Source organism: Haliaeetus leucocephalus, unplaced genomic scaffold (genome assembly GCF_000737465.1).
Source record: "Haliaeetus leucocephalus isolate CR32 unplaced genomic scaffold, Haliaeetus_leucocephalus-4.0 Scaffold566, whole genome shotgun sequence".
Taxonomy (NCBI): Eukaryota; Metazoa; Chordata; class Aves; order Accipitriformes; family Accipitridae; genus Haliaeetus; species Haliaeetus leucocephalus.
The window spans coordinates 1236842-1252615 of record NW_010973002.1 but is presented as its reverse complement, the minus strand read 5'-3'; the positions used below and the strand labels follow the sequence as shown (position 1 = coordinate 1252615).

Sequence of the window (15774 nt, the reverse complement as noted above, 5' to 3'; positions counted from 1 at the left end):
TTGATTTTTTTCATAGCTTCTTAAAATATAATCAAGAACAGCCACCTTTCTCTTAATACTTGAATGTCTACAATCAACTCAAGAACTTCTTCCGAGCTCTTTTTCTTTTGTTTTGCCATCTGATAGATACACTTGGACATCTAGAGGCATAATCATTTGACCACATCAGAAAGTCCACAGTAAAAAGTTTCTGTATAATTATAGTCATGCTGGAAGATATGAAACAAAACAATGTCAATACTCATGTTACTTTATTTACAGTTCATCTCCAGAGCCCTTTCAAACCAACACATTGCTTTCTTGCAGGATTATAATATCATGTATTAGGCAGCAGCTGATAACATATGGACTGATAGCAAACTTTTGCTTAATAGAAATGCCAAAATGAATAAAGAAAAAAATGATGGGCAAGTTGGTGGAAAAAGCTGAACGGCGAGTCAATTTTTTAATTAAAAAAAAATTCCATACCAAAGAATGTTAATGAGCCGAAAGTCCACGGAGACTACTTTTACACATTCTGCACTATTTTGATGCCCCTGCTAAAGAAAACTGAACTGTTCTCACTCAGACCTGGCTGAAGACACATTCTTTTTTCAATGTCATAACAAAACTTGAAATCTGAAAGTATCTTATTCATCGGGTTACTTTACTCACTTTTAGCCACACAGAGTTATCAAACTAGGATTAGAGAAGACAAAAGGATCACAAGTCACAAAGTAAAAAATTTCAACAATACCTTTAACTTCTTCATAAATGCTATCATCTATTGGTTCACTGCTCACTTGTCCAACATCATCATACTCTTCTTCCTCCTCAGGAATAGTATTAGATTCCATATCTATGTAACAGCAGTTTAAAAAGTTAACATTTACTAGAAAAAAAAGCCTAAGCAGAAATTTACACAAAATGAAAACAATTCTTCTGTGACCTGGTGCTTACAGTATATTCTGCTTATTTTCTTATAATGTTCATAAAGGAGAGCTTTCAAGCTAAATAGTATTCTTTAAGAAAAGCAAGAATCTTGTAGAAGGAGAAAAGTCATATAAAAGCTACAACACGACTGAAAACTGGGACTTGCTATTCAAAACTTGGACAAGTGGGCATACTACACATAAAAACACAACACATATGTTAATGGACAGAACTACCATCACTAAGCAGTATTGGCAATAAAGGCTACTGCTCTACTGGCTGTCTTACCTTGAATTACAAATTTGACTTGCTGTACCCATTCCTCAGCTTCTTTGGGAGTGGCAGCTGTAAACTATTAAACGTTTATTAATAACTACTAATAGTAATGACAAAAACACAACTACAATTTCATTAGCAATAAAAAAGAGAGACTGTAGCATTCTCATCACTTCCTCAAGAAACCATTAGTAATTCTTTTCATGTCTTCTGGTACTTTTCTTGCAAGGATGCTTCTTATAATGTACAGCTAATTTTGACAAATTTACGTAATTGAAGGAGAGGATGATGGATTTGAAACTCTGATCAGCAGCTGGCAGCTGTGCAGAAAAAAGCTGCTTCTCTTCATCAATGTCAAAGCCAGAACTGATGAACAAAATTTGCCCTTGACAATTAGAAGACACCCATGAATTTCTTTAGACTGCTGGGTACAGTTTTCTTAAAAATGTTCTTGTCAGACTCCAACACACTACCTGACAGCTTAATTAACTGGCTTTCAACTGCAATCTCAGATATTTAAAACTTATTAAACTTACATTCCATATTGATGTCTAGCTGATAGATCTCTGAATTGCACAGCTGATATGTGCCTTTACGTAGATTTTCCTTGCAAAGCCATGACCAATACAATATGTATTTAACACTGATACATATTTTAACTTTTTTTTACTGTTTAATTCATCCAAGAAATCGCACAGACATACTATACAATAGATATTAAAATGCTAACATTGAAATGACCAACAGATAAAGATCATAGATTTCCTTGCTCTTGTCCAAAAAGATAATATTTGAAGACATACATACATATTTTAAATCAGATTTTTTTCCTAATATATGAATATACAATACAAGCAAGCAAGGGCTTCCTCTTTTCATTAAGATGTCAGTGAAAGTTGTTTTACTGAAATGTTAATTCAGTAACTGGAATTGTAACGGCTTTATCAATTTAATTTCAAGTCAACATAAAGAAGTCCAACCTGATAAATGCGCTTATCAGGAGCGGAGATTTCAAAACAGCAATCTTTCTTTGCATCCTTCCGAAGGCTATTATTCATTCTGATGGTGTAGCCCTCTAAGGCAAATTCACCTTTCTGCTGTTTGTCTGTTGGAGATAAAAAACAAAGTTAGAGTTTCATTTACAACAGTGAACGTAAGTGGCTCAGCAGGTTATCATTTATTCAGATTTTGTTTTCTATTCCATGAATTTTACAAAGAACAGGGAGGGTTTTAGCAAAATGATTAAGCGATGCTTCTGGAGATAAAGCTTTATTTTAAAGGAAGATGTAGACAAAAGTACATTTTTCTGTACTAAGGAATTCCACAGGGGGATGTTTGCAGATGGTGGTCTTATTTAGTAAGAAGTGCATGTTATGACACTTGTATCTAGGGAAAGCCAAGAACTGGAACTTGCAAGACACGTTTCCTATAAATCAGTGTCTCTTTCAGGTTCAGCAAACCAATGGGAAAACCTGTCTAGCTCAGAACTTGCTGAGCTCCCTCCTAAACTAACCACTTCACTCAAAAAATAAACTTCAAACTCCTTTTTAAGCAATTGGAAAAGCTTCTTTTCACATTCTCCCACCCACTCCCAGATGTGCCTCCTTTCCACATGGCAGAAATACAGAATGAATTTTGTTATAAATTCAGGTGTGTGTTCCAAAAGCATTTCTCTCAACACAGCAAATGTTTAATTAGCTAATAAAAGTACTGAGCCCTACCACAGTTTATTATGTAGAGCCATGTGGTTGTTTTAAAGACAATTTTACTTTTCAAAGGGTCTGGTTTATAAAAGTATCACTTACAACAGGCCTGAGTTTAAATATACTGCATGTTGGGCAAGTGGCACCAGTGCGCTCCTTCTGAGCTCTTCAGACCAAACCCTACACGTGATTTTATGTGCTCTGGCATGTTTTGGTGAATATTAAAAACAAAGCAAACCAGTAAAAGTAATTCAGTCTTGCAATTTCTGTAGACCACAGTGCAGCATTCAAGTGAAGATAAGCATCATCAGTCACATTTTGCTCAAGCAAACAAAGAACAAAGTGCAGTTGCAAATGAAAGAAAATGCCATTAAGTGTGGGCGTTTTCCACAGTACAGAAAAGCACTAATTAACAATAAGCATCAGGCACAACAGCAAAACTACTTTAAGTATTGCTGAACAGAACTTAGGTGCAAATCAAGCATCCATTGCTTATGTTTGTCATGAAAAGGAGAAAACTTCTACAGTAGATAAAACGGGAAAAACTACAATTTTCAACATAATTTTGTCACCTTTCTGGAAATCTAATAGGAAAGCAAATCTTTTTTCCACTCCTGAGAGGGCAAAAATTGGCTAACACAGCAACATGAACATCAGTGGACATAAGGGCAGTCACCATAAAAATAATCTTGCTAGTAATCTTACATGCACATAGACACAAATTCTTTGTCCTTCCACATTTTTATGAACTCTCACCCAGGGCAAGTAAATACTAAATAACACAACTATATGAGAAAATCCAGGGCACTGTTCTATTTTCTCTTCTAGTTCCTTCCCCTAAAGTAAGTTTTATTTTGTCTTAAGTACGTTAAGTACTAATGATACAGGACTAATATTTTATATTTGCTCAATCCTCCACCCCTATATCAAACAGCACACAGATGTAAAATTCATGGAATCGCACCACCGCAGATATTAGAAACAATAACTTGCAGTAGGTTAACTAGGTCCCCTTTTAATGAAATTCGTTTCTGCCTAGAAATTTTATTGTTCCCTCACTTGTGACCTCAGGGAGAACATGAAGTGAAACATATTGTTTCTCACTCTCCCATGCTTGAGGTTTATCAAAACCCAAGAAGATAGGAGCACACAGACAGAATAAACAAACACCAGGTTCAAAAGGTAAAAACATTTTGTCAAGATAAAAATGAGGCAAGTATTCAAATTTAGTGTCTTAGATTATTTCTGAGACTGCTTCTCTGTGATATGGATGATCCCTTTTATGGTAATACAGTTATACAGAGCTAATCTCAGATGATCTCCATACTGGTACTCATTCTTGCAAAGAGCATTACAGTTAAAACACAAAGATGCTGTACTTTGCACTGGAAGAGGAACGTGGTGCATGGTGTCCATATGGTATTTGATTGGTTTACTGTTTATACTGTCTGTCATTTCTCTGAACACACCATTCCAGTGCTAATGAAAATTACCTGTATGCACCACCAAAAAAATATATATCCTTTGCTGTTAAATTCTTTCACTGGCCTTTATAGCAACAGGCTAGTCACAGCATTGCTACTTTCGCTTCTAATTGCCTGTGCAGTAAAGTACCCCTGATCAAAGTCCAGTGTAGCATTACGCATATGCTTAAAATGTTGGCCATGAGGAAATTTTAAGACAATGAGACACTTCACAGCCCTGACCCAGAACCCATTAAAGTTGAGAGAAAGACTCTCAGTATGCATTCACACTCCCTGTGGCAGCAAGCCAGAGATAAGACCTAGTATGTCCTGAGAAATGGCTCCACAAATACAGAATGGCAGGACACAGGTCAGTTATAGCTCAGCTGCATGCTCTGATGGTGACAAGCAATGGAGGTCTACAAATCCCAGTTGCTCTTGCAGAATACACCTTTACAGGTAGGACTGGAGACCAACCCCATCACCTGATCACCACAGAGCAAACCATGACCATGGTAACTGTTTGGCCAGGCACAGTAGTCAGGTGCAGGCTTGAAGGCAGGGCCACCTTGTGATCATCAGACTCAACAATCATCTCGACTTCATTTATCAGCAAAGGCTTGCAGCTAAACAGGTGTGCAGACAGACTTGGGCTTTCAGTTTAAAGCTGCTGTGTGAAGTTAGTGCCACAGTGACTTCTGTGAACTTTTACGTTCAGAGTTATATTTATATTAAAAGTATTTTCTGAAGACTGTGCTTTAGGGAGAGTTAAAAACAGGTTTTGATGTTTAAAAACTTTGAAGACTTAAAGATTTTACTTGGAGACTTAAAATTAGATATAGTTGTTTTTTTATGGTGGAAGCCTTAAAAGTAGCTTCAAGGAAGCACATTTACATTACTGATATTTCACTTTCATTTTGAACCCCCTAATCAGAACCGGAGTTTTGCCTAGGCAGGAATACAACAGCATATTTAGGACAAACTAGGGAGAGACATGTGGATGGAACACACTTCTCTCACAATAACATTCCTGCTGCCTCTTAATTTCTCAAGATAGGGCTTTGCAATTCAACAATGGGAAACCCTTAAGTTGTCCCGGAACAACATAGAACAGAACTGCAAAAAGTATAATACTATCAGTCTTGTAAAAACAAAAAGGATCATGAATGTCATCAAGCATAAGCTGTTCCACAATTAAGTCAAATCTCATTTCAGAATAAGCTGTTCTTTGCTCTCATCTCCTCCTCATCTTCCCTTCTCCCCATATCAGGCACACAACAGAAAAATAAATCTGGGTCTGTGTAGATCATTTTGCATCAGGAATTTAGAACTGTAAAAAGCTAGTATAACAAAGTGGAGAGTCAGGCACTAAGTATTAAAAAAAAGTCAAAACTAGTACATAGATATTTGAGAGAAGTAAATTTGGGGGCTATATTTAAAATAGAGAAAATACCAATCTGAATGAAATTAGAGAGCCACTTTAAATATTTTTCTTACATATAACTTCATTCATTCTAAAAATAATGAAATGTTAACAACGGAAACAGGGCCAATATTATATTGGGAAAAAAAGAGTCTCGAGGGAAGCAGAGAAAAAGGATTTTGAATTAACCTTGCATAACTGAGTCCATGGGAACTTTTAAAACAAAGAAGGGTAAACCTTCAATGGGGTCTTGAAATGATTGGGCTGTAAATTTGAGGCCTAAGGCAATATGCCCATATTATTATCACATGTAAAAAGAATTAGAGCATTCTGAAGAACAGAGAGGAGTCAGATAGTAGAAAGGAAAGAAGTTACAGCGAAAGGCATAAAGAACAAAGGCAAACAGAAAGATTTCAGAGAGTGATAAAGTATTTATAGATACTATTAGAATCTATAATGTAACTCTCTTCATCTTGAAATTAGGAGCCTGTAAGATCTTACGGTTTACATGGCTTCATGCTAAATGTAGTTTCACATACTTTTCTATATGCAGGATGTCTGCTTTCTAAAAATAGTAAGTGTCAGTATCTCCAAAATGGTAATTCCATTCCCCAGCTTTTGGAACAGTTCTTTCCAAATGCATGGGTAGGAGTTCATCCCTTTTAGATAGCAGATCTGAAATGCAATTGACTTTTTTTTTTTCTTTCCTTTAATCTAGCTCTCTGAGAAATTTAAATTTAAAAAATGAAGAAATGGAGACAATGATTGAAACACACTATTTGGGGCACTAGTTTGTTTATATTCGGTTTGCTTATACTCAATAGTTATTTTTCACATCAAGCACTATTAATGGCAAGTGTGCCTCTTGAGGTCTGAATTTAACATTCTCATAGCAGAAGATTCAGTACTCATTAGATAGATGTCTTTGATTGCCATCACCTTGCTACAACAAAGTCCTATTGAACATTCACAATTCCTGCAGATTTCAGTTATGGATTCTGTCACAAGTAAAGTCTAAATTAAACAAGGATTTTTGCCTTTCCTATATGGTTGTTCAGAGAGGGAGGACTAAGAGAAGGAGGTCTATAACTAAAAGCAAAATGATACTTCAGCAGCTTTCCATTGGGTTTGTATATCTTTCCTTACTCCTAGAAGGAGCAATATGGAAGCTTAGCATGTGACAGAAATTCCAGTAGCCTGGTTAGGCAAGTCACTAGGACAGATTTGCAAATGCAACTCTAACTAGCCTTCGCTCTCCCTTAATATTGTTCAGTCACTAAGTTCCTCAAAAAAACAAAATACAAAATGAAACAAAAACCCTCTTTTGCACAAATAGAAGTAGTCCATCCATTGGCCTGGCCATCACTATCTTACAAGTCAGAGAAATCCTAAATTTTCATGTCCATGTTAAAAAAAAAAAAAACAAAACAAAAACCTCAGACTTTTCTAAAAGCCTCTGAATTATCCCCCTCTTCAACATTACTGGCAGGCAGGCAGATACCATTTTCAAGTTATAAAAATGAAAATAAATTTTTAGTGCCCATTAACAGAGGAAAAAATTACCATGATGTTATCAATTACTGTCTTGCTAAACATTTAGCTGATCTCTCCAGTTTGCTGTGACAGAAGGGCATATAACATTGTGGCCTAGTGAGGAAGAAGTAATGAAGCCATTAATTCATTCATTTATAAAGCAACAAATTAACTTTCCTTCTTCACATGCACTTTGAGGTCTGAAAGGTTAGCCATACCACCTAGGTGTCTAAGTACACAGGAACTCCCAAAGATCATATAGAAAAATGACATGCAAACAGGGTACCCAACTCAGGATGCAACTGCATGGAAGCAAAGAAAAGAGAAAGACTATAAAAGGTTTATGGAAGGAAAGACTATGATAAGGAGGACCAGATAAGCTTCTGGAAATCCAAGCCAGCTCTGACATTTGAACACGCTTCTCAGCAATGTTGTGGGTCACATGCTGGCAACAGATATTGCAGCACAAGCGCAAATATACATGTGCTTCCTGCAATACCTATTTCTGACATGTAATTAGGTTAAACCTTCAAGCCTTGTTTCTCCATCTCCTCCACATACCATTGATCAGGGAAAAAAAAATGTAGATGATTTGCTCAGACCTGTCTATATTGCAGGGATAAGTAACATGTTTCACTATCCAATGCTGCACCAAACATATGAGAAAATAGAGGAGGAAACAGGGAAACAAGACATTCATTAGCCTGCAGGCATCACAACTGCTAAAAGGATGCTTGTAATCTCTTAGGTGAACACACACACATACACAAACACACAGTCATTTACTGTACTTTCACAGGCTTTAGCTTGTACTATATTCTCCTAGTCTAGGCCTCACATTTTCATCATTCAGCTCTGAATAAATCATTCTGAAACTTTTCCTTACATGCAGTTGTGAGCTTCATACATTTCCATACTTCTTGCTTTCCCAACGTATAATGGAAAAAGTTAGAAGCATTGAAAGTGTTTTGGAAACAACAAATCTACACAACCTGATAAAAAGGCATCCTATAGCCTCACACTTAGCATTCAATTATATTTACACTGATATTTAAGAATGAAAATCAAACCTTAGCCAACAAAATACTCACTGCACCAGACATAAAATATCCTTCACGGATTATTTGCCTACGTGTCTGGTTTTAAAACCATTCATAATGCAAAACAAGCCAAGAAGGACCTAGAAACCCCTGCTGCCTCTCTGCATCATGTCCCACAACACACAGGCACTAGCACTCCATTACCCATTAAAAGTGACGCAGGCAGCAGGACTGAGCACGTATGGAATCCCTGTCTCTCTTCAAACCAGGTTCATATCGAGGAGGGGGAGTTTCCCTATTGTGTGAATCAGCCCTGGAACTTGTCAGAAACTAGGGCCCAGCTGATACAAAACATCTGCAGTCACTGCACAGGCTAGGGCAGACCAGCATCACTTAGACAGATGCCATCCCAGTGATTCAGGAGGTGGCAGCAATTTGCATGAAGCCACCCAAATGCACACTTCATCGCTGTTCTAGAGCAGGTAAGAATACACGTGGTCCAAGTTATCTGGTACAGCATCAAGGGTGACGGCAAAAGAAGAAGGGCCCCAATACAACAGCATACTATGGCAGGTACCACTGCCGGCTGTAATAGTGGGAAGGAAAACAGTTTCAGGTTCCTCCAGTGACTAAATGCCAGATTTCCTCAGGACTATCTCATCGCACACCTCATCCATCCCGACAATCTGCAGCTAAACAGCATGATAAACCGCAGCACATACATTCACAACCATCAAGACGAAAGCTCAGTTTCAACAGCAAACTAGCTTGCCATGGAACTACAGCAACCACTGGTATCCAGTTTCTGCACAATGGTGGCAATTCGCTTCTGCACTGGAACAGGCACCTTTATGTACCATGGCATCAGAGGGCTGAAGAAAGTACCTCTGACCAGCCTAGAAAAAAGCTTTCTTCTTCAAAGGCAAGTTCTGGAGTGACTGTTGCTCATCCCAGGTCTGCAAGACAAAACGATTCCACCATGCTGGACTAGTTTTTCTGCACCAACAGCAGCAGTCACATGGAGGTAGGGCAGAAGTTCATGCATCTGATTTGTTTGCTTCTTCCATCAGCTACTGTTTGGAGTCCGGCCACGCCTACGCATTTCCCATGGACTATGTGCCTTCATGGACTATACACCTCTCCCACATCATTACGTTATGGTTAGGAGGATCTTCCCCAAACAACCTGCAGCCTACAAAAGCTATAAATGCATAAGCCAAAGCATCTGTCTATAGACCCATAAAGGAAAGGGATCCCACAGTGTATCACAGTCACTTCCTAACATGATACCAACCTGCCGAGTGCTAGGGAGCATATATCTTAACTTTCAGCATAGGTATTAGAAGTTACAACACAGCCTTGATAGTCAGGTTGTTGCAAAAGGGAAAAAAAAAAAAAAAAAAAAGGATGGAAAGAGGGCAGGTGGGCAGTTTTCCTGCCTTACTCCAAAGACTATATGCTAGAAAGCATAAATAGTTATTAGCACAGACACAAGAAAAAAAAAAAGCTTTTTCCTTTTTTTCCCAAAACTAGCAAATGAAAAGACAAAGATTTAAAAACACAGAACAATCTTTAAGAACTAGCAATACATTCTGACCAAAAAAACTTGCCATTTTTTACGTACTAGGTAATATGTAACTATATATAAACAAACAGCACAAGACAATTTTCCAGAGAAAGAAATAAATCATCACTGACAAATCAGTGTTATGCCATACCTCCTCAAAATTTTTGAATAAAGATTGTTTATGTTTTTGAAGCTTGATCAATCTGTAAATCCCAAGGAAAGAGCAAAGAAGAAAAGGGAATATTTAGCAGATATACTAACAAAACTCTGGAAACAGAGAATATGATAGGAAACTGTAGCAAGATGAAAACTGGAATTAAAAATAGACCCTTACTTTATTTCTTTTGTTTTTAAAAAGAGGATGTGTTTAAATGAGTCAGCATGTTGAGGAATGAAACAAACTGGACCAAATTAAATTAGTCTTTGAATAAAACAACACAAAATAACTACCTGCACTAATCTCAAGTAGTGTCACACAAACATAAGCAGAAGAAAAAAAAGCTTCAATTGAAAGTTTGCCCAGGAATAAGTATTTTTTGAGGGGGAAAAAAAAACCAAAAACCATAATTGCACTTTAAAAGTTTACTCAGATATATTTCTGTATCATTTGTTTTACCCTTAAACATCAAATACACTTGGCACACAATTTAAAGGATGTTTTATTTTACTATCAATTTTAAAAATTCAAAGTATATCCCCAAATTTATGCCATATTCTTTCTAAACTGGCCATTAAAAGTTAGAATTCACCTTCAGAAGCTAGCTTTAGTCTCCATGACTGGCTTTTAGTTAAATATATTACTCCATTTCTAGCTTTTTCAGAACATAAGCTATTTAGAAAGAAACATGGAACTCCACTATGCGGTTTTTAGACTAACATTTTCCTGGACAGAACCATCTTTAAAGAACTCAGAAGGTATAATTGCTAGAGTATGTTTTAAATTTAACATCCTATTTAGATAGAAAGAACATTTTCTGTCCAGTAAATCAATTGAGTACCAGCATACTATCAAACCTAATAACTACCTGTTACTGGTACACAAAGTAGCTTTACAAGTAACTTAATCTTTTTTCCTCAGTTTCCCTGCTTCAGAAAATGAGCATATCACTTACAGATTCTGAAGAATATTTACACTGTTTTAAAATTCAAAGCACTGTTTAAGAACCAAAGATTCTTTTAAAAGTTTCATTTGCTTTCTTAAAATGACCTCAGATTTGCAGTTTCCAACTCCACTAAAGCTTTCATATCCTTCTGTGCATTAAAAGATCACTTTTAGTTTACCATAATTATTACAATTACCTTTGTCGCTTCCATAATAATAGAAGACCGTCTTACTGATAGCACACCAACGCTTCTGCCATTCAAAGCCAAGAAAACTGTGGTCTGCAATTAATATAATTTGTGTTATATCATTTTATGTCATTATTGAACACAAATACCTTACTTCTTTTCAAGGGTGAGGTAAGAGGAAGGAGGAGACAGGAAAGGCACTAAGGAAAGGAAACAAAATCTGGATATAAAGAAGAGAAACGGGTGGCACTGAGAAGGAAATTAGAAATAAAAATTGGTGGTGAGAAAACAAATGGGAATTTAAAATCATAGAGAGAGAGAAGTCATGTGTAACATTAAATATAAGGAAATAATGAACAACTTCCTAAATATTTCCTAGAGTTATTGCAGCATTAAGTGGGTATTAAAGTGACAATATAAGATTTATTGAATCAAGGTAAATATTGACTGAACCAAAGCAGAGATCAATATTTGCCCTCTTGAAGGAAAATAAATCTTGATGCTCACTGAAACATGAAGTCAACATATGGTACTTTTACATACATTCCTAATGTTTTCTTCAAAAATATTTGAAAGTCTCTGAATTATGGCTGACAGTGGACTTTCACAGCATGATTTTTTTTAGTCAATAAAGAAATAGGATTTTCTTTTAATACTACAGGAACAATTATGTGCTGCGTTTCTTCTGCATAATAATGCTTCAACATTTCAGCTTCTATTCCATTTTATTTATCACTCCTCTATGAAGTTATTTGTGTGTATAAGATCAAATAGTGACACAGATTTCACAGATATAAAATACGCACTAGTTTTCGCAAAGATAGTTACTTACCTTTTCTGCGTTTTTCCAGGTATCCAGCCTTCAGAACAAACTGAAGATCCTGAGCTGCAATAGGAGGAAACTGATTTCCTGAAAAAAAAATAAATTCTGTAAAATACTGCTTTTCAAGAAAAATGCTATGGTAGCATTAATAAACTTACAGATTTTTACACTCTCAATATGCAGGAGCTACTGGAAAAAATAATTCTAGTAACTGCTATGCCAAATTATTTTAAGTACAAAACCCCTTTAATTATAAATGTCAGAGCTGTTGCTGCTGTCCTCTCCACTTTAGTTAGGAAAAATACAACTGTGTAGCAGGCCCTACAAGTCTCAGAAGGAAAAACATTTAATTAGACAAGCTACGGCAACTTAAAAAACATTAGTTTGTGCTTTGAACATGGACTGTAAAGCAAGTTGGATAATGAAAGCAGTAAGTTTTCAAATGTGCAAACAAAACCAAGTATCACAATTCAACACAATTAAACCAGGAATGTGGTTTTCAATACCAGCTTTGTACAGAAACATCTTGAAACAACATACAAGGTGAGGACCCTCTATAACACCATCTACAAAAAAAGAAATCAGATGAAGAAATGATAAAAGGTGATGCCTGCTGTTGACAGACATTGCCTAATTTGCAATATGACACAAAAGTACTGCCTATGGGATCTATATCCTGGACAGATAGTGGATAGACCAAAGAAATTGCACAGTAGTCTATGAAATTGTTCATCTACAGATACTAATTTTGGATTTTGTAGAACATGGCTGCATTTGAAAAATGGTGAGTATGTTCCACTGTTTTTCCTTTTTCTCAGCTGCTAATTCATAGCTAGAAGCACGAGACCTACCATTCAACCCTGCCTCAACTTAAAATAGAAATCTAGATGTCAAAAACTGTACCTTCCATCCAGCATTCTTCCCCTCCTAAAACAACAGAACTATGATTTAAATGGAGCTCCTTGTATTAAGAACAGGAGTATGTTAGATATGTCTAATAATTAACATGTATATAAATGTCATACTGTTTACCACAAGCAAAAAAGCAGAACAAAAGCTATTCCTGTGCTGCTGGTTTTAAGTGCATGTGAGCATCACAGTGAAGTTCCTACTACTTATTATCATCAAATATTCATAAGAGTCACTGTAGGTAGGTGGCAAGTTTACAAGGCAGCAATTACTCATCAAAATATATGTAATCTCATTAAGTTCTACCAATATAAACATACAAAAAAGGACTGATATCAGCAGACAAGCCCTGTGCTAAAAAAACACTTTAAACTATGCAGTGTGGTCTAAAGATCAATTGTCTGACCTTGAACCAAGAACACTGTCTCTGGAAGGTGATGCCAACTTCCAGGATTTTTAGGCTGTCCCTTAAAACAGAATTTTTTTAATCAATGTCCACAAATGAGTTGGTTTATGGTGGTCTTATTTAAATACAATTGTGAGAGGAAAAAGACAAGAAAAAGAGATAGGAACGTGCAGAGAATGCTATTTTTTAAACTATGAAAATAGTCAAAATGAGAATGCATTCCTTAATACAACTGGCTCTTTAGACAACAAAAGATTTTGTTGGATACCATAAGGCAGTAGATAGAATTTTATATACATTGACATTTCCACTGAATTTTTTTAATTAATACTATTTTTAAAGATTAGGAGTACACTAGCTATTACTTCAGCTTCTATGGAATTCTTACTACTGTGTTAAAAACACAAGAGTTATTGGCTCCATGTACATGCGTTATAAAATGATGCAGTTGTCCCCCTTTGCTTGATAATATGCAATCACTGCACAGCATTAAATGAGAATTTAACACAAAGACACTCGCTGGCTGGTATGTGATAAGTTTAATAGTTACTTAAAAAGATGATCTAATGATGATACTATGAGTGGGGGAGGTGAAGTGTTTTACAAATATACATAGTGTGCTGCTTTATATTGGTCATTGGGAGGCATCAGTGTGCAACACTTACAGCTTTACCTCATCCAGTAGGACTCATTTTAGAACAGTGCATCCCCACAGATGTGGAAGACATAAAACCTCATTAAACAAACAAACAAACAAAACCATTTCACTCATAAATTTTTTATTTTAAGAATTTCAACCACTATTTGAATCTAATTTTATACATTATTGTTTGTATCAGTTTGGGTTTTGATGAGGAAGCTTGACAAGTGATAATTTAGTAAACAGTCAAATCAAATGGGACATCTAGTCCCAGAAGGACACATACTTTGGGGACTCCTTGATGTTATTCTGCCTGTAGGTAGAAGCTCATCTGAACTGACTACTTCACAGCATCAAAATTCTACTCACAGTTTTGCTACTTCTGCTGAGAGAAGTCAAGATGAATTTGATGATGGCATTTTCTGAAACTACATTTATTTGCATAGGGCACTGAAAGCTTGCAAGGAAAAGAACATCCATGAAAAAAGGCAGTCTTCCACTGTTCTGGTGACACGGCAGGAAGAAGTCCTCCTCCCACCCTCAACCTGCAGAGAAGACAGTTTCTTTTTCTGTTCCTCAAAGCAACTGAGGCAGTAACTCCACGAAACAAGCAGCAGCTGGTCAGCCCCACTGCCACTCACAATCTGTAAGTAGCTGAAGCAAAAAGAGATCATGTGCATATTATTATCCTTCTGTCAGAGAAGCCTGGGAACCAAAAAATATGATGGAATTTTAGTGGAAGGGCAGGAGAAACAGACCCAATTGTAATATCCCAAGACACATACAGCTGTACATGAAAGAAAAAGCATAAATCTGGTTAAATTCCTTCTTTCATTGCCCTGTACCTCCAGAAGGAAGGGGAGGGAGAATAAGTAGTATGAAAAGTATAAAGGAAAGAAAAAGAACCACCTCCTCTCAGATTCTCATTAACTGCAGGTGTTGTGCATATGCGGCAGGAAGAAGGCACAAACAGATATACTCTTGCCCCTGTACTGCAACAAAAACAATGAGGGGAAGAAACAAGAGAGAATGACATCTTCCTTACAGCTACTGCCTAGAGTCAGCACAGAAGACTCCTAAAACTGTGTCACCTTTCTACTTTTCTTCCATTTTTCTTAATTGCTTTACTCTCTTGCCCACATCTCAAACAGGATTGAGCAAACTGTAATCCCTAGATGTGGGAACTCCCAACTGAAAGTTTGGAATTTGCATACCAGGTTGTTTTTTGCAGTTGTTTTCAATCAAAATGTTGCTTCCCCATTCATTTGAAATAAATCACGCTTGGCACAAATATCCTAAAAAAAAAAAAGTATCACTAAAGCAGCACTTTATTATAGTAAAGCAGCATTTGTTTACATTACACTAGCAGCAGAGATGAGAGACTCATTAATTGACTACTGCACAGGACTTCTGAATTAGACAGCTCCTTCTACAATGAAACTATTTAACACAGAGAAAGACTGCCAAGAAAGAAGGCATTGCTATTTTTTTTAATAAAGAACTGCGAAGCAAATTAAACAACTTGCTTCAAATCACATACTCCTTTACAGTTTAGAGCTCTGAATTCCCAAATATTATAGTCTCACGCATGCCCCAGGATGTCTTCAGGACAAGGAAAATTCTTCCCTTCCTTCATGGATGCAGGTGAAATGGCCTGAATTTCAGCTTCCTCTAATTTCACTGGAGATTATCCACTATAAGAAATGAAACGTAGATATGCAAGGAGCTTGCATCCTAGGGAGGCAAGATAGCCTACTGGTATCAACTTTCTTGGGTGTCTCAGTGTTTG

General features: G+C 36.5%; 1 protein-coding gene across 1 annotated transcript in view; it reads right to left on the bottom strand.

Moving 5' to 3' along the window:
- SKAP2 (src kinase associated phosphoprotein 2) overlaps positions 1 to 15774 on the bottom strand; it is a 112755-nt gene that overhangs the window by 37933 nt on the left and 59048 nt on the right. The window contains exons 5-9 of the mRNA XM_010577652.1: positions 12040 to 12117; positions 11217 to 11300; positions 2169 to 2293; positions 1201 to 1264; positions 737 to 838 (exon numbers count right to left, since the gene is read on the bottom strand). Of these exons, the coding sequence (XP_010575954.1) occupies positions 737 to 838; positions 1201 to 1264; positions 2169 to 2293; positions 11217 to 11300; positions 12040 to 12117 (453 nt within the window). The remainder of the gene's footprint in view (positions 1 to 736; positions 839 to 1200; positions 1265 to 2168; positions 2294 to 11216; positions 11301 to 12039; positions 12118 to 15774) is intronic.